General features: G+C 47.1%; 2 protein-coding genes across 4 annotated transcripts in view; both read right to left on the reverse strand.

Annotated features, from left to right (window-relative positions):
- Positions 1–15,878, reverse strand: part of COG7 (component of oligomeric golgi complex 7) — an 89,063-nt gene extending 73,185 nt beyond the window's left edge. Inside the window, exons 1-3 of the mRNA XM_080681940.1 lie at positions 15,619–15,878; positions 9,037–9,185; positions 8,617–8,733 (exon numbers count right to left, since the gene is read on the reverse strand). Of these exons, the coding sequence (XP_080538066.1) occupies positions 8,617–8,733; positions 9,037–9,185; positions 15,619–15,787 (435 nt within the window). The 5' untranslated portion in view covers positions 15,788–15,878. The remainder of the gene's footprint in view (positions 1–8,616; positions 8,734–9,036; positions 9,186–15,618) is intronic.
- Positions 15,879–21,076: 5,198 nt separating this feature from the next.
- The window catches only part of GGA2 (golgi associated, gamma adaptin ear containing, ARF binding protein 2), a 49,190-nt gene continuing 47,951 nt past the window's right edge, over positions 21,077–22,315 (reverse strand). For 2 of the 3 annotated variants that reach the window (XM_080679056.1, XM_080679058.1), the window contains one exon: positions 21,077–22,188. In XM_080679056.1, the coding sequence (XP_080535182.1) occupies positions 22,078–22,188 (111 nt within the window). In that variant the 3' untranslated portion in view covers positions 21,077–22,077. The remainder of the gene's footprint in view (positions 22,189–22,315) is intronic. The other variant, XM_080679057.1, reaches the window with a different exon arrangement.

Raw genomic sequence — 22,315 nt, forward strand, 5'->3', positions numbered from 1 at the left:
CGGTCAACTATCTGCCCCCCTGGTGGTCAGTGCACATCATAGCAATTAGTCAACTGGTCGACTGTCTGCCCCCTGGTAGTCAGTGCACATCATAGCAAGTGGTTGAGCGGCCTTAGCATATCATTAGCATATTACACTTTGATCGGTTGAACGGACGACTGGACGACCGGATGACCAGACACTTGACAAATTAGGCTTTTATTATATAGTACTAGTGGCCCAGTGCACGAAATTCATGCACGAGGGGGTTCCCTCAGCCCAGCCTGCACCCTCTCCAATCGGGGGCCCTTTGGGGAATGTCCGACCGCAATCTGGGACTGCTGGCTCCTAACCACTCGCCTGCCTGATCGCCCCTAACTGCCTCTGCCTGCCTGCCTGATTGCCTCTAACCCAGGGGTGGGTACACTTTTTGACTCGAGGGCCACAATGGGTTCTTAAACTGGACCGGAGGGCCGGAACAAAAGCATGGATGGAGTGTTTGTGTGAACTAATATAAATTCAAAGTAAAGGAGCGGAGGGGAGAGCAAGAGAACCCTCCGCTCTTTCGGCTCCGCGGGCTGGATAGAACAGCCGAACGGGCCGGATCTGGCCCGCGGGCCGTAGTTTGCCCACGGCTGCTCTAACCCCTCTGCCTGCCTGCCTGATTGCCCCTAACCTCTCTGCCTGCCTGCCTGATCGCCCCTAACTACCCTCCCTGCTGGCCTGATCTCGCCCCCAACTGCTCTCTCCTGCTGGCCTGATCTCACCCCCAATTGCCCTCCCCTGCCGGCCTGGTTGCCCAGAACTGCCCTCACCTGCCGGCCTGATCTCGCCCCTAACTGCTCTCCCCTGTTGGCCTGATCACCCCTAACTGCCCTCCCCTGCTGGCCTGATCTAGCCCCCAACTGCCCTCCCCTGCTGGCCTGGTTGCCCCCAACTTCCCTCCCCTGCCGGCCTGAGCTCGCCCCCAACAGCCTTCCCCTGCCAGCCTGATTGCCCCTAACTGCCTTTGCCTGCCTGATCGCCCCTAACTGCCCTCCCCTGCCGGACTGATCTCGCCCCCAATGGCCCTCCCCTGCCAGCCTGATCTCACCCCCAACTGCCCTCCCCTGCCGGCCTGATCTCGCCCCCAACTGCCCTCCCCTGCTGGCCTGATCACCCCTAACAGCCTCTGCCTCGGCCCCCACCACCATGGCTTTGTCTGGAAGGAAGCCGGACATCCGGAAGATGGCCAGTTGACCCAGTCTAATTAGCATATTACCCTTTTATTAGTATAGATAGATTATATAGGATAGGATTGCTTAAATGGGGGGGGGAAGCCTTTTTCAACAGGAGGAAAAATACATAATCCCTATATCTGGACTGATACCCAGCCATATGTACTATACTACCAGACCGATCATTAAAAAGTTGAACTGCTGCCTGACCGGTTTGGCTCAGTGGATAGAGCGTCGGCCTGCGGACTGAAGGGTCCCAGGTTCGATTCCGGTCAAGGGCATGTACATGGGTTGCGGGCACATCCCCAGTAGGGGGCGTGCAGGAGGCAGCTGATCGATGTCTCTCTCTCATCGATGTTTCTAGCTCTCTATCCCTCTCTCTTCCTCTCTGTAAAAATCAATAAAATATATTTAAAAAAAAAAAGTTGAACTGCTAAAAAAAAAAAAAAAAAAAAGTTGAACTGCTTTCTTACACCTTATACCAAACAGCTGTTGCCCTTAAAACCCCTCCTCAGACCCCATCTTAGGTTCTGCCTTCACAGTTCACCTAGATTAGGTTCTGATAGGTCGGTTTCTATGTCAGTCAGCGTCAAAAGCTCTGCCTCCTAGGCAGCCATTGGCTCCTCACAGTTCACCCAGATTTGGTTCTGACTGGTCGGTTTCTATGTCAGTCAGCATCAAAAGCTCTGCCTCCTAGGCAGCCATTGGCTCCTCACACTTCACCCAGATTTGGTTATGATTGGTCGATTTCTATGCCAGTCAGCATCTCCAGGCCTATCAACGAGCCTGATCAGACAGGCAGGGCTGATCAACAGCCCCAGCTGATCAGAGAGGCAGGGCTGATCAACAGCCCCAGCGGAAGCCCGAGAGAAAGAGGCACAGCTGCTGGCCAGGCAGAGAGAGAGAGAGAGAGAGAGAGAGAGAGAGAGAGGGGCAAGGGCTGATCAACAGCTGCCACAGAGGCTACGGATCAGACCCTACTTCTCTCTCCAGGCCTCTCTTCGGGCCTGATCCGCAGCCCTCTCGGCAGTCAGTGCTGGGTTGTGGCACCCGCAGCGGCAGCAGTCAGTCGAGCCTTCAGTCGTTTTGAATGTTATGGATCCTGGGTCCATATATATTAGGATTAGTATGATTTTAGTGTTGTAATAACAAAAACCTAGAAGTACTAAATAAAATGTAAATAATACTAAATAAAATGTAAATTATGGGTCATTCAAATGGCAGGTGGAATACTGTTCAACCACAAAAAGTTGTTTTTGAAAAGTATTAATTACACAGCAAAATACTTACCACTAACTATTAAGTGAAATAAACAGGATAAAAAAAAACATAGAGCTCCGGCCAGGTGGCTCAGCTGGTTGCAGCATCATCCCATGCACCAAAAAGGTTACGGGCTCAATTCCTGGTCAGGGCACATGCCAGGTTGTGAGTCAATCACCAGGAGGGGGCATACAGAAGGCAGCCGATGGATGTTTCTCTTTCCTTCTCTCTCTATCCCTCCCTCCCTTCCTCTCTCTCTAAAATCAATGAACATATCCTTGGGTGAGGATTAAATTAAAAAATAAAAATAAAAAGCATATAGACACTAGAATACAGTGGGACCTCAGTTCTCTAACTTAATTCATTCCAGAAGGCTGTTTGAGAAGGAGTTTGTTCAAAAACCGAATCATTCCCCCCCCCCCCAATTAGAAATAATGTAAATTGGCCTGGCTGGTGTTGTTCAGTGGTTAAGCATCAACCTATAAACCAGGAGGTCATGATTCAATTCCCAGTCAAGTCACATGCCTGGGTTGAGGGCTGGATCCCCAGTGGGAGGCATCCAGGAGGCAGTCGATCAATGATTCTCTCTCATCATTGATATTTCTATCTCTCCCTCTCCCTTCTTCTCTGAAATCAATCCTATATAATAAAGAGGTAAGATGCAAACTGTCCATCACTCCAACACACAAGATGCCGCCCCATGTGGTCAAAGATGGCCGCCCCCATGTGGACACAAGATGGCCACCACAGGATGGCCAGCAGGGGAGGGCAGTTGGAAGGGACCAGGCCTGCAAGGGAGGGCACTTGGGGTCAATCAGGCTTGCAGGGGAGGGCAGTTAGGGGTGACCGGGCTGACAGAGGAGGGCAACTGGGGGTGACCAGGCCGGCAGGGAAGGACAGTTGGGGGTGACCAGGCCTGCAGGCGAAGGCAGTTAGGGGTGACCAGGCCTGCAGGGGAAGGCAGTTAGGGGTGACCAGGCCGGTAGGGGAGGGCAGTTGTGGGTGACCGGGCCTGCAGGGGAAGACAGTTAGGGGCAACCAGGCTGGCAAGGGAGGGCAGTTAGTGGTGACCAGGCCAGCAGAGGAGGGCAGTTGAGGGCAACCAGGCCTGCAGGGGAGGACAGTTAGGGGTGACCAGGCCGGCAGGGGAGGGCAGTTAGGGGCAATCGGGCCGGCAGGGGAGCAGTTAGGAGTCGATCAGGCTGGCAGGGGAGTGGTTAGGGGGTGATCAGGCTGGCAGGCAGAAGCGGTTAGGGGCAATCAGGCAGGCAGGCAGGCAAGCGGTTAGGAGCCAGCAGTCCTGGATTGTGAGAGGGATGTCTGACTGCCCGTTTAGGCCCGATCCCACCGGGATAGGGCCTAAACAGGCAGTCGGATATCCCTCGAGGGGTCCCGATTGGAGAGGGTGCAGGCTGGGCTGAGGGACACACACCCTCCCCCCCATTCACGAATTTCGTGCACTGGCTCTCTAGTAAAAATATATTTTAAAAAAGAATGTAAATCGAAGTTATTCCAGACCCCCAAATGATTACCTTCTAACCTTTCTTATATATACAGTACACGTCTAATGTACTGTTTAATCTATAAACAAACTACCCCCTACCAGCCTTAAAGTTCTTTTTTTTTTTAATATATTTTATTGATTTTTTACAGGAAGGAAGGGAGAGGGATAGAGAGTTAGAAACATCAATGAGAGAGAAACATCGATCAGCTTACTCTTGCATACCCCCTACTGGGAATGTGCCCACAACCAAGGTACATGCCCTTGACCGGAATTGAACCTGGGACCCTCCAGTCTGCAGGCTGACACTCTATCCACCGAGCCAAACCAGCCAGGACCCCCTACTAGCCTTAAACGAATCACATTCAGCACTCCTTCCAGGCTGTCTTTCAGGTCAGCACGCAGCATCTTCACTTTTTCACATATCACTATCTCCAAAATGCTGTCACAGGCCACTTTTCATTTATCCAAATCAACAACAGGTTTTCTACCTTGTCAATTGCCTGTGATGAGCACACCGTCAGCAACATCAACACTTTTTTTATTTGTTAATCCTCACCCAAGGATATTTTTTCCATTTATTTTTGTTTTTATTTTTAAAGTAAGCTCTTCTTTTTCAAAAAAAAAAAAATTTTTTTTTTTTTTTTTTATTGATTTCAGAGAGGAAGGAAGAGGGAGAGCGAAACAGCAATGAGAGAGAACCATTGATCAGCTGTTTCCTGCACGCCCCACACTGGGGATCAAGCCCACAACCTAGGCATGTGCCCTGACAGGGAATCATATCATGACCTCCTGGTTCATGGGTGGACGAGCAACCACTGAGCCACGCGGGACAGGCTCCATGGAAGGGATGGAGGGAGGGCAAAAAGGAAGGAGGGAGAAAGAAACAAAGAGAGTGAGCCTGACTTGATGTGAGAGAGATACATCAATTGATTACTTCCCACACGAGCCCCAACTGGGGGCTGGGGATCGAAGCTGCAACACAGGTACTTGCCCTTGACCATGAATCAAACCCAAGACTCTTTGATGAGTGGGCCAATGCTCTAACCACTGATCAACAGCAGGGCAACATCAGCACCCTTGATGGCCTCTTTATGTTTTAAAATTGTGCTAATCATCCATTTCACCAGCAACAAAAGCAAAAAAAAAAAAAAAAACACAAAAATATTCACAGCACAATTTCCCGAGATGTCAACAAGGTGAGGTTTAGCAGTAACCTGACTCACACTTGTGCATTCTCTCCTTTGTGGCCTGAGAGATGCAAAGGATTGTCAGGTCGAGAACCAAAATTTGTTTGACAAGTGACAAATTTTTTCCATGAACAACTTGGTCGAGAACCAAATTGTTTGAGACTGCAGATGTTCAAAAGCTGAGGTTTGAATGTATATATAAATTTATGTCACCTATAATATATGCATAAATATAAAATACATAAGTATAAATATGCACAAACACTTAGAAAAAATACCCCGTAGACATAAAAAAACATATTACTAGGGAATAAGAATGGGGATCATTTTGTTTCCTTCCATGTATTTTTTTGAATTTTCCAAATCTCCTAAGACACACATCTATTATGTTTAAAATAAGAAAAGTAAATGCTATTTTTAAAATAGAATTAAGGGTGTAATAACTAACTGCATTTCACCTCAGCATTCCACGCGTCTATGGATTGTCAGGCACTGTATTAGGGGTTTGAGACACAAAGATTAGGGAGGTCATATTGCTGGCCTGGAGTTCATAGAGTACTGGGACAGAAGATTGCAATACAATTTAAGACATACAGGAGCACAGGTGAGGGAGCAATTAATGCTGCCTGTGCGAGGCGAGGGCTAGCAGAGAGAGTAAGAAAGGAGGTGATACTACAGCTGGACCTTGACAGATGAGTGGAGGTCTACTGCCTGTAAGAAAAGGAAAGGGCCCTAACCAGTTTGGCTCCGTGGATAGAGCGTTGGCCTGCGGACTGAAGGGTCCCAGGTTCGATTCCAGTCAAGGGCATGTACCTTGGTTGCGGGCACATACCCAGTAGGGGGTGTGCAGGAGGCAGCTGATCGATGTTTCTCTCTCATTAATGTTTCTAACTCTCTATCCCTCTCCCTTCCTCTCTGTAAAAAAAAAAAAAAAAAAAAAAAATCAATAAAATACATTTTTAAAAAAAAAGAAAAGAAAAGGATGGACCTTGCAGGCAAAGAAGGAAGACATAAAGGGATGGTGTTAACAGTCCAAAGCAGCTACAATGTAGAATTCATATGGAGGGGGTGGCCACAGGAAAAAAACCACCCACACCCTGCTGTGAAAGACAGACTATGTCCTGTGAGCATGCATAAGATTTATCTGGTAGTGCCCTAACTGGTTTGGCTCAGTGGATAGAGCGTCAGCCTGCGGACTGAAGGGTCCCAGGTTCGATTCCGGTCAAGGGCACGTACCTTGGTTGCGGGCACATCCCCAGTGGGGGGTGTGCAGGAGGCAGCTGATCGATGTTCCTCTCACATCGATGTTTCTAGCTCTCTGTCCCTCTCCCTTCCTCTCTGTAGAAATCAATAAAATATATATTTAAAAAAAAAAAATTTAAATTCTTTAAAAAAAAAAAAAAAGATTTATCTGGTAGAAAATGGGGGATCGAGCCCTAGTTGGCTTGGCTCAGTGGATAGAGCCTGTGGACTGAAGGGTCCCGGGTTCAATTTCAGTCAAGGACACGTACCTTGGTTGCAGGCTCTCGGCCCTTGCCGGGGGCATGTGGGAGGCAACCAATTGATGTGTCTCTCTCACATCGGTGTTTCTCTCTGTCTCTCCCTCTCCCTTCCACTCTCCCTAAATATGCTTGGATGAAGATTAAATGAAGAAAAAAGAAAAAAAAGGAAAATGGGGATCGAGGCCGACCAGCGTGACTCAGTAGTTGAGCATCGACCTATGAACCAGGAGGTCTTGGTCTGATTCCTGATCAGGGCACATGCCCAGGTTGTGGGCTCAATCATTCTCTCTCTTCGCTGATGTTTCTCTCTCTCTCTCCCTCTCCCTTCCTCTCTGAAATCAATAAAAATACTTTTTTTTTTTTTTAATGGGAACGCAAGGGACAGGGAAATGACCTGTGCCAATCTACGCTTTAGAATCTCTCCCTGGTCCCTTGCGAAGGATACACTGGAACGTGGGAGGAACCTGGCAGCAAGACCCATGAGGGTTGTTGCAATGGTCTAGCACAGTGGTCGCCAACCTTTCGGACCTCACGGACCACCAGTGGTCCGCGGACCAGGTCTAGCAGGAAAACGACTGGGAAGCATGACTAGAGTGGTGGCAGAGGAACGAAAGGGACAGATAACTGAGGAGAAATAAAGGAGGGATGGAGAAGGAGCAAGTAAGGACTGCTGAGGTTCCATCCTAGATACTTGCATGGAAAATGATGCCATTAACCAAGGCAGGAAGGATGAAAGAAAGAGCAAGAGGAGAGTAGCCCAGGACAGAAATAATGACTTTAGATTCTAAGTGCCTAGGGGAAGTGCGGCTGGATGCATGTGGTACTGTGGGCAGGCAGTTCTGGATAACAGGACAGTGGGAAGGAGAAAAGCAATTAGCATTAGTAGTTCACTACGATTAAACTCAGAGACCGTACTTAAATCCATTCTCTCATACACATGCCAAGAATTCAATAAGATTTGCAACCTACATCTATAAAGCCAGATCAATTGGACTTGTCTGCACCCTATAATGCTTTGAAATAGAAGGGGAGGGCGTATGGTTCTGTTGTATATAAAGGCAATGATAACTGGCCCTGGCTGGTATGGGTCAGTTGGTTGGGTGCCATCCTTTGTACCAGGAGATTGCCAGTTCGATTCCCAGTCAGGGTACATGCCTGGGTTGCAGGCTCGATCCCTGGTGGGGCACATACAGGAAGCAGCCGACAGATGTTGTGCTCTCACATCAATGTTTTTCTCTCTCTTACTTCCCCTTCCTCTCTCTCTAAAAAAAAAAAAAAAAAAAAAAAATACAATGTGCAAAGCAGTGCTCACACTTGTGGGGAAAAGGGGCAGGGAACATGTATGTGTGTGCGTATGTATCTGGAAGGACAGGCATAAAGATGGTAACAGAGTCTGTATGGAGAGGGGAATTTAGGGAATTAAGGGATGTCAGGGTTACGAGAAAGACTTTTTGTTGTTGTTTATTCCTCTTTACTAAAGTTTTTCCCACATACATTTATAACATTTTTAAATTTTTTAAAAATAGCAAGAGATGATAAATAATCCATTTTGCTTTACAAGTAAAAGACTCTTCCATAAGACCTCATCTCCCTTCATCCTGATACACAAGTTTCACTACTTTCCACATCTGGCAGCCCAGGAGGGGCTAACTCACTACGGTCCTGCAGTGTGTAAGGCCCCTCTGCCCACAGTCCACACTCTCAATCACTGTTTTCTCTGCCTTTTTATAGGGGCTTCTCCTGAGTTCACTCTCTGGGATTAAGAGGCTTCAGTCAGCAAAGGGTACGAAGTAAAGAGGGTAGAAATGCTCAGAGCACACTCAGGCGCTCCCTTCTCCATGTCTGAATGTTTCTATCTGTGCCATTTCCTACCCCTATGGTTGTGAGTGAACGGTCATCTCATTAGTTTCCCCAAACCTCAAGTTCCCTGAACAGATTTCACAACATCCGATAAACAAGACACCTACCTGAGTCTTGAATGTCTCCTCAATGTCAGCACTCAACGTGCTCCACTTGTCTGCTTCCTGAAGGGACTCGGCGGCAAGCTGCATCCTGGACTTCACCTGGTCGATTTCTACCAACACCTGAAAGGGAAAGGGGTCAAAAATCCAAGGAAGCAGCTGTTCCATTTTCTCTACCTCCCATCAGTGACTTGAAACCTAAGTATTGTGGCACTTTCCTATCTCAGGGAGCTCCTGGACCCCTCACAACACCAATCACATGGCTAAATGTCCAGCGGGTGCTGAACAGAGATGAATAAACTGAAAGAACGCAGCAAGAGAGTCGTCTGAGTGCTTGGTAGAATTCTGAGCTAACGTTGGCCTCCCACTCTGAGTGTGAACATCTTCCAAAACCACGAGTCAGCACTCGGACAGGAGCCAAAATACCTGCATTGACTGAGATGTGTCCTGTTCAAATTTTTTAATGTCCTCCTTGACAAGAATCATTTGTTCTTTCAGAAAAGAAGCCTCCTGCTTAAGGGCTTCGACATCACGGAGCACTTTGGGCATGTTCTGAAGGGCCTGGTGACTCGTTTCTGTAACAAAAACCCAAGAACAGAAAAAGGAACCGAAGGTGAAAATTGAACCAGTCACCAATGAACAATATAAATCAGACAGGACGTGAGTTGTCTATTAACCACACCATTTCTTGACCTTGTGAAAAATGGGGGTTGGAGGGAGCCATGGCAGTGTTTCTCAGTAGTTAGAGCATTGGCCTGTGCACTGAAGAGTCTCGGGTTCAATTAACAGTCAAGGGGCCCTAGCTGGTTTGGCTCAGTGAATAGAGCATCAGCCTGCGGACTGAAAGGTCCCAGGTTCGATTCTGGTCAAGGGCACATGCCCAGGTTGCAGGCTCAATCCCCAGAAGGGGGCATGCAGGAGGCAGCCAATCAATGATTCTCTGTCATCACTGATGTTTCTGTCTCTCTCTATCTCTCCCTTCCTCTCTGAAATCAATAAAAATATATTAAAAAATAAAAGAAACAAATCAGTCAAGGGCATATATGTACCTGGGTTGCAGGTTTGATCCCTGGCCCAATAGAGGCACGTGCAGGAGGCAACCAATTGATGTGTCTCTCTCACATAGGTGTTTCTCTCTCTATCTCTCTCCCCTCCTCCTCCCTTCCTTCACTCTGTATGAAAATCAATGGGGGAAATTTCCTCTGGTGAGGATTTTGAAAGGCAAGGCGGCGAAGGAAGGAAGAAAGGGAGGGAAGGAAGGAGAGAGGGAGGGAGGGAGGGAGAGAGGGAGGGAGGGAGGAATGGGGATGAAAGGAGAGCTGACCTCTGCCAGGAGCATATCCTCCAGACCGATGGGCGAGGGCCATATGATTGAATGCAATGCGCACCAACGACCTGACCCACTTTCAGTTGTTTTCCACCATCAATTGAGTTCAATTTTAACACCCTCTCCAAGGAGAGTGAATGAAGGACTACGATATTAGAGGAATGCCAGTTATGAGGCAGGTACTTTACATACATTCTATCACTTACTGTCCATGCCAATCATTGACAGCCACCTCTTACAAATAAGAAAACAGAGGCACAGAGAGGTCAGGTAACTTGCCCAAGCTTTCACAGAGCTGAAACGAAGCCTTACAGACTCTCAGACCACCAGCACTTGCTGCAGTGAAGTTACCATGCAGGTCCCTTGGCACCATCCAGAGATTCCTATTTAGTAGGTCCGGTAGGACACAAAGTGAGACTGAGCAAAGAACCTGAATTCTTTAATGTCTCAAGTGTAAAATAAAGCTTGAACACCTCTGCAGACCAGGATGTGTAATCTGGAAGAGGGGGAGGGTTAACAGCATAGCCCTTTAACCCTTTAATGAGATGTTCACTGGGAATCAACCAAAGAAGCCTGCGTCTTCTGTCCCACCAGTGGCTGGACAGACCTTCACGGCGTGAAGACGTACTTCGGGAGCCTGTTCATCCAGCTCTGCCTTGGAACAACACCCAGTTTCCAGCACGGACCCCACATAAGATGCTAAGACTGAGAAAACAATGCCAGAACACACAAAGATTTCTTCAGCACACTTTTTAAGTGTTGGTGTGGAACCAGCCTGGTCTCTAAGTGCTAGGCCTCAGAGGCACTCTTCAGGCCTGGCTGGTGCCCTGGGTACCTTTTTCCCTCTCTACAGCCCCCCAAAATGTAGTCCCCTCTTACACCCATTTTAAAACTATCACTTTTAAGAGTGCCTCTGGGAGGGTAAGGGTCAAACCTCACTGTAAAGAGGTATGGGGGCACTGTTTTGTGATGTTAACATTCTCTATCTTATGGAGGTCTGAGATATCCTACTTATATACTTGTGAAAACTCATCAGATAACATCCATGCATTTCATCTTATGTAAATTTTATCTAATGAAAAAACTTGTGCCCTGGCCAGGTGGCTCAGTTGGTTGGAGTGTCATCCCATGCACCAAAAGGATGTGGGTTCAATTCCCAAACAGAGCACATACCTAAGTTGTGGGTTCAATACCCAGTTGGAGGGTGTACGGAGGCAACCAATTGATGCTTCTCTCTCACATTGATGTCTCTCTCTCTCTCTCTCTTCCTCTCTCTCTAAAAAATCAATAGAAAGATATCCTCAGGTAAGGATTAGAGGGGAAAAAATAAAATTAAAAAACTGTAAAGAAATACTGAATTTGCCCTGACTGGTTTGGCTCAGTGGATAGAGCGTCGATCTGCGGACTGGGGGGCCCCGGGTTCGATTCCGGTCAAGGGCATGTACCTTGGTTGCAGGTACATCCCCAGTAGGGGGTGTGCAGGAGGCAGCTGATCGATGTTTCTTTCTCATCGATGTTTCTAACTCTCTATCCCTCTCCCTTCCTCTCTGTAAAAAATCAATAAAATATTTAAAAAAAAAAAAAAAAAAAAAGAAATACTGAATTATAACTAGAGGCCTGGTGCACGAAATTTGTGCACGAGGGGCGGGGTCCCCTCAGCCCAGCCTGCACCCTCTCCAATCCAGGACCCCTCAGGGGATGTCTGACTGCCGGTTTAGGCCCCATCTCGCAGGGACATCCCTAAACCAGCAGTCGACATCCCTCTCGCAATCCGGGACCACTAGCTCCTAACCGCTCGCCTGCCTGGCTGCCTGATCGCCCCTAACTGCCTCTGCTTGCCTGCCTGATCACCCCCTAACCTCCCCCCTGCTAGCCTGGTCACCCCCTAACTGCCCCCATGCTGGCCTGGCCGCCCCCTAAGTGCCCCCCTGACACCCTGGCCACCCCCTAACTGCTTCCCTGCTGGCCTGATTGCCCCTAACCGCCTCTGCCTCAGCCCCCACCACCATGGCTTTGTCCGGAAGGAAGTCAGACATCAGGAAGATGTCCGGTCGACCCGGTCTAATTGTCATATTACTCTTTTATTAGTATAGATGATTAGGGTTCTAATGGAAATATTTAGGGATGAAGTGTACTGAGTCTGCAACTTACTTTAAAATCTACATCAAGTCCTGGCCGGTGTGGCTCAGTTGGCCTGGGCACCAAAGGGTCATGGGTTCGATTCCCAGTCAAGGGCACGTACCTCAGTTGCAGGCTCTATTCCTGGCCCTGTCAGGCCACGAGCAGGAGGCAACCAATCAATGTGTCTTTCTCACATCTGTTTTTTTCTCCCGCCCCCACCCCACCCTGGTCTTTCCTCCCCTCCACTCTAAAAAAAAAATCCATAGAAAAAAGTATCTTCAGGTGAGGATTTAAAAATAAATAAAAATGTACATCAAAAATATAAGATAGATTAAGGATTACGTGGATAGATTTATAATAAAGAATAGTAATGTGTTCACTGTATCATCTGGACAATGGATAAATGCAGGTTCACTATAAATTCTCTCAATGTTACTGTATGTCTGGCACCCCTACCCAGTTGTTTAGTTCAAGAATCTGCTCTCATTCTTTTTCTCCCCATCAGCCTCATTAAAACTCATCAGCAGTGCTCCCCTTTTTTCCTCCTAAAAATGTCTTACCATTTCTCACCATATCCACTGCCATAACCCCAGATGAAGCACCATCATCACTCTTCTGAACCTCAGCAATAGCCTCCAGATGGGGACACAATCAAACCATGTCACTCCTCTGCTTAAAAATCTTCCACTGCCTTCACATTACACTCATTTTAAGTAAAATCCAAACTCTTTCTAAAATTGATTTTCAGAGAGAGAGGAAGGGAGAGGGAGAGAGAGATAGAAACATCAATGACGAGAGAGAATCACTGATTGGCTGCCTCCTACACGCTCCACACTGAGGATGGAGCCCACAACACAGGCATGTGCCCTGACCAGGAACTGAATCTGCAACCTTTCCGTGCACAAGACAGGTTGCCTCCTGCATGCGCGTGACTGATTGACACTGGCCAGGGCCCAAACTCTTTAATGTGACATTAAAATCCCTGAATGATCCAGCCCCTGCCTACCTCTCCAACCTAAGACTGGGTCTTGCTCAACCGTGTGTCTCTAGACCCGGGAAGAGTTTGTGCTCCCAAAATATTTGTTGACAGTGAATGAGCAAATCAATCCTCCAGCTGAGGGACCTCACCATCTCCTGCCAGCACCTCTGAGGAACTTCTCTTCACTGCAGACTTGGGCCTTGTCTCATCTTCCATAAACATCAACCTCTGAAAGCTTCTCACTGCCAGTGGGATGAAAGCCAAACCCTAGGATAGCCAAAAAGGCCTTCACAGTTTAATCCCAATCTACTCTCCTGCCTTATCTCCAGCAGAAGTTTCCCCCATGAAAGCATGATCCACTGATAATGATGATGATGATGTTATTGATGGAGCTTTGTTTGAACCTTCCCCGTTCTCTGGACTGACTAGGACTTTTCATAGCCACAAACAAGCCTCTCCCTTTAATACAGAGAGGCTGCAAAGTACCTATATTGGATAAGAGCCTGGGCTCTGCAACCCGTTGCCTGGGTTCAAATCCAGACTCCCCAATTCATTAGCAACACGAGGCAGGACAAGTTACTTCTCTTCTGCCACAGTTTCTCCAACTACAAAGTGGGAATAATAGCTGTGCCCACTTCTAAGGGCTATTATCCAGCTTAAATTAGGTAATCTGCCAATAAGAGGGCACTGTTAACCTTTTGGCCGGGACATTTTGTCAGTGTGCAGCCCTTCACCGTGGAACATTAGGCATCGCTGTCAATCTTGGTGACATTCTCTACCACTTCAACTAAAAAAAAATCCCAATTTCCAAATATCCCGGGGAGAGGGGCAGGCATTCCCACCCTTGATTGAGAACCACTTAGTTAATGCATGTACAGCACTTAAAACAGGGACTGACATACCAAGGACTCAAACATTTGCTATTCTTAATGTCCTCCCCTCTGTGCCCTGTGAAGCCTTCCTCGACTGGAGGTAACTGCACCCTCTTCCAGCTTTCCCAGCTCGGGTTCCAGTCTCAGTGAAGCCACACCTCATCATCCCCAGGACAAGCTCCAGAAGGGACATTTTTCATCCTCAGTGCCCATTTCTTGACACACACACAGTAGAAGCTCAATAATTAGTAAAAGACGCAAAGTACAATAAAGAATCTAAAGTGAGCCAAAACCGGTTTGGCTCAGTGGATAGAGCGTCGGACTGCGGACTGAAAGGTCCCAGGTTCGATTCTGGTCAAGGGCACGTAACTTGGTTGCGGGCACATCCCCAGTAGGAGGTGTGCAGGAGGCAGCTGATCGATGTTTCTCTCTCATCGATGTTTCTAACTCTCTATCCCTCTTCCTTCCTCTCTGTAAAAAATCAATAAAATATATTTAAAAAAAAAAAAAGAATCTAAAGTGAAATAAGCGTCCTTTTCCATAACCTTTGTTAAAAGGTCTATTTATCAGACCCTAAGCTCCCAGTGGGCAGCCTGCTGACTTCGTCTTTCCCAGAGCTCAGCAGGGAGACTGGCGTAGTCCATACCCAATAAACAGACAGTGGGTTAAAGTCACGTGGAGGACTTCGCGAGATGGCTGCTGGTGTGTGTTTTTAAAACTAACTACCCTTAAAGTACCGTTGCAGTCTTTATTCTGACCAGCCCAGCTTGCTCGCTGCAATGAATCTGCAGGAACATGACGCCGCCCAGGTGTGTCTTTCCCATATGCCTCTGTCATGCGTTTACCACATGTAAGGATCAGTGGATTATTACTTAACTAGAGGCCCGTTGCACAAAATTCGTGCATGGGGCATGGGGTTGGTCCCTCAGCCTGGCCTGCACCCTCTAAAAATCCGGACCCCTCGAGGGGATGTCAGGCCTAAACCGGCAGTCGGACATCCCTCTCGCGATCCGGGATGCTGCATGCATCAGTGACCATACTTTTCATACAAGTGAAAGGCATCTTGCTTGTATGGGAAGCTACATTTTTTTGCCCTGATTATAGAAAGTAGTACATAACACGATCCTTCTGAGGCAGTAGTACCCTTTTCCCCACCTTATGGGTGGAAAAACTGAAGCAGAGAGAAGTTAAGTAATTGGCTTTGTCACACAGTTATAAGTGTCAGAATCAGGGATGACCACAAAATGTGCAAGCCAGAGTCCATGCATGTCATCGCTGCATCATCCTGTTTTGTCAGTGTTAGAGTAGCCTTGCCAGGTTTTAAATTTTAAATCTAAGACATTGTTCCCAATATATAGGGTAGGGTCCCTAGGCCTGGCCGGCGATCAAGGCCCATCTGTGACAGGGCGACCAGCTGGGCAATTGGCCCCGCTGACACCCACCTTGGCTGGCTGGCCTGGCACCGCCCCCCCCCCGCCCCCAATTCCGCAGGTCGTTCTGCTGTTTGGTCAATTTGCATATTAGGGTTTTATAGAAATAGATATCCTTAAAATTAATTATTTTAGCTTACGTTTTGTAAGGAAACCACAGCACCACCCGAGGTGGAATGAGCAAGTGTTGTGGGCCCGCGCGGGTGGACAGAGCCCAAGTTGCCCCTCGCCCCGGGAAGCGCCCACGTCCGCCCGGCCCGCCGCTCACCCTCCACTCACCCTCCACGGCGTGGTTCACCTCCTGGATGAATAGCTGCAGCTTCATCACCAGCGTGGCCGCGTGCCCGTCCGCCTTTCCCGCCGCCGCCTCCTTGTGGCCGGCCCTGAAGGCCGCGTTGATCCACTCCTTCACGTCGAAGTCCTCGGCCAGGAACCTGGAGTAGTCCATGGCCGCCGCCCGCCCCACGGCCCTGAGAGCCCGGCACCGTCCGCGTCAGCAAGCCGGCCAGCGGTCCGGAAAGGCCCTCGTCGCGCGCCGTACTTCTCCCGGAAGTAGGGACCGTTACCATAGAGAGCGCCGGCGCGCGGGGCGTCTGGGGAGCTGGGGGAGCTGGAGGAGCTCCGACCGCCGTGTAAAAAATCAATATATTTTTTTAAAAATCAAGTAACATAAACGTTAGGGTTTCTGGACTCATTTCTGTTCTATTATCTGTCCTTATAATACTCCTAAGCTATTTTGATTAGTCATTTATAGTAATTTTTGAAATCCTGTAGTGTAAGTCCTCCCACTTTAGTCTTTTAAATAATTTTTGCTAAAAAAAAAAAAAAAAAAATTTTGCTGCTTTAAACCCTTTGCATTTCCACATACATTGTATGTTCAGCTTATCAATTTCTACAAAAACTGCTGCTGGAATAGGGATTATATTTAATCTATATATCAATTTGCAAATTGTCATCTTGACAATACTGTCTTCCAGTCCGTGAACATGAGATGCCTCTCCACTTATTAAGATCAGGATTTTCAACCTTGATGCTATGCATTTTACAATGTTTAGCCACATCCCTGGCCTCTACCCATTAGAGGCCAGCAGCAACCCTCACTTAAGTTGTGACAATCAAAGATGTCTCCACACATTGCTGAGTGTCCCTAGCGAGAGCAATTCCCCGAGGACCTCTAGTTTATATTCTTTCTCTCAGCAATATCTTGTAGTTGCACATTGTAAATGTCTTGTATCTTTATTGAATTTATTCCAAAGTGTTATATTCATTTTAATGCTCTTATGAATATGATTTTAAGTTTCTTGTTATAGAAGTACACTTTTTATATATTTATCCTATACCTTTGGCATTTACTGTGTCTCAGTATTAATTTGCACCTCACCAAATTTTTAAATTTTATTTTATAAGGTGAACTTTAATTATGGGCAAGGCAAGTCCGCTCCTCTACTGGAAGCCAGTTGGACAAGCTAAGAGCAAATAGCAAATGAAATGTGAGCTTTAGCCAACTGCCATGTGGTATTATAGTCACTTTACATATATTAACTCATTTAATTTTCAAAATATAAACAATCCTACTATCCACGTTACAGGGGAGGACTCTGAAGAGGATAAATTATTTCCCCTATGTCACATGGCTACGTAGAGGCAGTAGTGAAGGGAAACACAATTACAACTAAGATCTGACTTCATTATTTCAAACCGCTAGGGCTTTAGAAGACCTCAAACTTTTTTTTTTTTTTTTAATATGGAACACTTCATGAATCTGCGAGTCATCCTTGCTCAGGGGCCATGCTAATCTTCCAATTTTAGTATATGTGCTATCGAAGCAGGCACAAGACCTCAATCTTTATTTTTTTTTTAAATATCTTTTATTGACTTTTTACAGAGAGGAAGGGAGAGGGAGAGTTAGAAACGTAGATGAGAGAGAAACACCAATCAGCTGCCTCCTGCACATCCCCTACCGGGGATGTGCCCGCAACCAAGGTACATGCCCTTGACCGGAATCGAACCCGGGACCCCTGAGTCCGCAGGCAGACGCTCTATCCACTGAGCCAAACCGGCCAGGGCAAGACCTCAATCTTTAAAAGCAGATGTATCTGGGGCCTGTAACACTGAAGTGTTTCTTCAACTTTAAAAACTACCTCTGAAAACTACTTTTTAAAGTGCAAGTTTTTTCTGAGTGAACATGGCAGACTTGGGATTGCATTGGATAAGGGTACAAAAGGCTGAGTTAACTTCATTCTGGGTGACACTGAGTGTGCCTTGCCCTAGCAGGCTCACCTCGGAGGATAGACCCGTGTTTGATTCTGGTCAAGGGCACATACCTCAGTTGCTGGCTCCTCCGGGCCCGGGCCCGGGCCCGGACCCTGGTTAGGGCTTCTGCAGGAGGCAACCAATCAATGTGTTTCTCTCACATTGAAGTTTCTGTCTTCCCCTCTCTCTTTCTAAAAATCAATGGAAAAATATCCTCAGGTGAGGATTAAAAAATAAAAACTTTTTAAAAGTGTGCCTTGCCCTGACTGGTTTGGCTCGGTGGATAGTGTCGGCCTTCGGACTGAAGGGTCCCAGGTTCGATTCTGGTCAAGGGCATGTACCTTGGTTGCGGGCACATCCCCGGTAGGGGGTATGCAGGAGGCAGCTGATCGATGTTTCTCATCGATGTTTCTAGCTCTCTATCCCTCTCCTCTCTCTTCCTCTCTATAAAAAATTAATAAAATATATATATTTTTTAAAGTGTGCCTTAACTGTATAATCTTATCTGAGGACACTGCCTGCTTTGTCCTTGTTTGGCTCCCCTCTTTCCAGATGGAGTGTCAAACCGCACCTTTAAAAAGACAAAAACAAAAAAAAAAACCATAGCTAGTATTCCAGGACACAATTCTGTTTTCTTAGTTTAAAAACAAAACAAAAAACAAGCACACCTAGTTGACAGATGTTTATGGTTTGGGGCTGGTGTCTTCTATATTGGAATGTACTAAAAGAATGTGTGACTTGTAGACACTGCAGTAGTCCAGCACTTTGCATTTTAGAATATCACTTTCTACCTTGTATATTCTTTTTAATGGTAATACTCATGTTCTTTTGGTTGTCATTTACCCTTTCACCACTTATTATCTCCATAGCCCTTTGATGCTCAGTGACGCAGGTAAAGCAGCATCTTCCATTCATTGAAGAGATGAGGGGAGGAGTTAACTGCAGTGGCCAGAGACGGGAGAAAACATCACAACATGACTATCTATCTTGTGGCTGTGGAAAGTCTGTTCTGTTTTTGGCAGATGCCAGTGAGCAGGGCGCACAGTACAGGGGGCACTGAATGCTAGTGTAAGCAACTTGAATTTGATTGCATAGGCTTTTCAGGCATTAAGAACCACTCAGAATTTTCCAGCAAGGTATCAAGTACCCAGATTTGTTAAAGAATTCTGGTGATAGCAAGTACCATGGCTCAGAGAACTGAGAGCTAGGCAACTAATGTGAATGCAGGGAGAGCAAGATGTGGTGGTATTTAGAAATAAAGACTCGAGACAAGAGTATCAAGTGGAATGGATGGAGCAGGAATGAAGGATCCATGAGGGCTCAGATAGATACTTTCAAATAGAAAATTTAGTCCTGGCCAGGGTTCTCAGTGGTTAGTGTCAGCCCACTCACCAAAGGGTCACAGTTCCTTTTCTGGTCAAGGGCTCATACCTGGGTTACAGGTTCATTCCCCAGTCCCATTTGGGGTGCGTGGGGGAAGCAACTAATTGATGTGTCTCTATCACACTGATGTTTCTCTCCAACCTCTTCCCCCCTTTCACTATATCTAAAAACAATGGAGCCGAAACCGGTTTGGCTCAGTGGATAGAGCGTCAGCCTGTGGACTGAAGGGTCCCAGGTTCGATTCCGGTCAAGGGCATGTACCTTGGTTGCGGGCACATCCCCAGTAGGGGGTGTGCAGGAGGCGGCTGATAGATGTTTCTAACTCTCTATCCTTCTCTCCCTTCCTCTCTGTAAAAAATCAATAAAATATATTTTTTTAAAAAAATGAAAAACAATGGAAAAATATCTTCTAGTGAGGATTTAAAAATAAATAGTAAAAAAGAAGGAAGGAAGGAAGGAAGGAAGGAAGGAAGGAAGGAAGGAAGGAAGGAAGGAAGGAAGGAAGGAAGGAAGGAAGATATATAGGTGGAAACAGGGAGGAGGTTGGGTTCTATTCAAAACATTTGGAGTTTGAGGGAACAGTGGAACCTCCAGATAGAGAGATCCTCTGCTGGCTTGAAACATGGATCTGATGTCAGCAAGAAGGTAGAAGCTTGAGACAGAGGTCTAGGACCCATCTAGAGGTGAACTGCCCACAGTGCTTAGAAAAGAACTGAGGACTAAACCCTGGAGAAACACCACACTTCAGGGACAGAGTGGAACAGTCAGAGGTAGGTCAAGAACTGGGGTGAGCAGTATTCTAGGAGTTCAGGACAGGAAAATACGGACCCCCTCCACCAGGGAATATGGATTTTTCTCTCCCCACTAGAACAGAAGATTCCTCAAGGTAGGGATTCTGGTGCTGCTGTATCAGCAGGGCCTACAACAGTGTCTGCCTCATAGTAGCTGGTCAAATACTTGTACTTGAGTGAATAAGAAGATAAGTATTGAGCTTGAAGTGGTCACTGAACTTGATAACTAGAAGGCACTGATAACATAAACCAGAGCTACATTCAGGACCACCACCACCACCCCCACCACCATTCTGTCCACCACCCTCTAAGCAGAGCACCACTGCAGCAGAGGTCAGACGCAGGAGTTCACCTCTGAACAATGTAAGTCTCATTCACACATTTTGATGGCAGTTCTTCCTAGGCTGACATTGTCATTATAGACAGTGAAATAGCTAGAGTCTATAAAAGCTATACCGAGCATGTGAGCATAAAAGTAACTTTAGATTAAAATGAATCTTATGTGCATTATGCCAAATGAAGAAATCACCCCATCATTTATGTTTTATGAGTTTTCTCATTTGCTTAAAAATTAGCATGCCTTGCCCTAACCGGTTTGGCTCAGTGGATAGAGCGTTGGCCTGCGGACTGAAGGGTCCCAGGTTCGATTCCAGTCAAGGGCATGTACCTTGGTTGCGGGCACATACCCAGTAGGGAGTGTGCAGGAGGCAGCTGATCGATGTTTCTCTCTCATCGATGTTTCTAACTCTCTATCTCTCTCCCTTCCTCTCTGTAAAAAATCAATAAAATATATTAAATTAAAAATTAGCATGCCTTGATCTTTTATAGCACCTTTCCCCACCAATCAGTGTTGGCAGATTTCCAACTAGATGTAGACGTTGAAAGAGCAGGCTATAGAGTGCCACATTTTGTGATAAAAAGCCCCAAACAGAGCCTTGCAGTTTCTGAGGTAGACTCCTGCCCACACAGGTGAGCTGCTGGGACTTCAGTCCTTCTTCAGGCCATCAGCAGGGTCAGCTTTCTTCGCCCACCAACCAGGCCACGCAGGACTTGTTAATCAAGCACAGAGTGGGTGCTAAGTATTAATTGTACACCTGGATTTTCCTTTGAACCGTGAATGTAACAAAAATCCACATCTCTTTCCCAGCACTGTTCAGACCCAGGGGCTTGTGTCTTCACTGAAGCCACTGAGGTCCCTGATCCCTCATGAAGTCTTCCTTCCGTCCTCAATAGAGGCCAGTTCCCTTTGGGCCGAACATCTCTGAATGCAATGTGCTTTGCACCTCCTACTTACTCAAAACTCCACAAAGTATATTTGCTACCCAGGTATTTATTCAGTGACTTTCTGTATTTAGTCACCATTTAAATCACTGCTAAGCTCTTTTCATATCTATTTGCATCACAGTTCATCTTGGGTTGCGAAGGCAACAGACGAGGGGGAGCCTACTAGTTACGATATACAATGACTGGCACTGTGCCCCATAGGGCTCTGAGTACATGCCTGTGGAGACAGAGGATGGAGATGAGGGTCCTGAGTAAGGGCCCAGACAGGCTGCACAACCCACGGAACCTAAGGCCTGAATAAGGCCTGGGATCTGCGTTGCCCTCTGCCCTGAGGTCCAGCTGTGGGAGATTCTAAGGCACAGTGGTGAAGAACATGATTGGCCCACCAAGTGTGGTCCTCTGGTCGGTGCAGCCTCTTGCCTGGAAAACAGTGCGACACGCGTTCCATTTAGAAGATCTTCGGAACACGTGCCAGCAGCATTCTCTAGTGGAAATGGAGGCAAGGTTCTCTTGAAAGAGTGCCCCAGAAGACACTCTCTGCTCCAAGACCCACTGGGCCTCTTTTAAGGTCCCTGAGAGCAGCAACCTGGGAGCAATCAAGACTTGCAAAGGCTGACAAGGCACAGAGTGGATGAGTGAAAAGGTAATACATAAAAACAGCTTTGGCTATAAAACGTCCCACCTGAGGCAGGGAGACCAGTGTCCAAACAGACAGAAACAGATATGCTCGTAGCAGGTGGTTGCAGAAATGCTTCTGCACTTCCCATACTGCCCACATCCAAGTTCAGTTCCACCCTCACATGAACCCCGTACAGCCATGCGCAAGCGGGTGCACACACACACACACACACACACACACACACACACACACACACACACAGTACAAAACAAGCTAGAGGCTGGCATCTGGAGGCTGCATCAGGACAGCACTCCTGGCACTCTGCACTCAGTCACTGTGATTAGTCCCATCTAGACAGCACAAGGAACATTGCCTACACTTGAATGGCAGGGTGTGTCTTGAGAAAAGTTAGGCTGCTCCCAAGACTGCCAGGTCTGGAAAGTCTTTCACTTCTCCTACTTCGCTGAAAGGCTGTCCGCCCTGGTTGAAAGTCAGCTTATATCGTAACCGGATTGGCTCCTGGGCAAAGATAGAAGATAAATTAGTGAGGAGCAACAGAGAGAACAGCACAAAGTAAAAGCCTTTCCCATGCAGTAGTCACCAAGCAACAGTGCATGCCTGTTAACTCGACCAGGTGAGGGCTTCA

This window comes from Plecotus auritus, assembly GCF_963455305.1.
Source record: "Plecotus auritus genome assembly, chromosome: 7".
NCBI lineage: Eukaryota > Metazoa > Chordata > Mammalia > Chiroptera > Vespertilionidae > Plecotus > Plecotus auritus.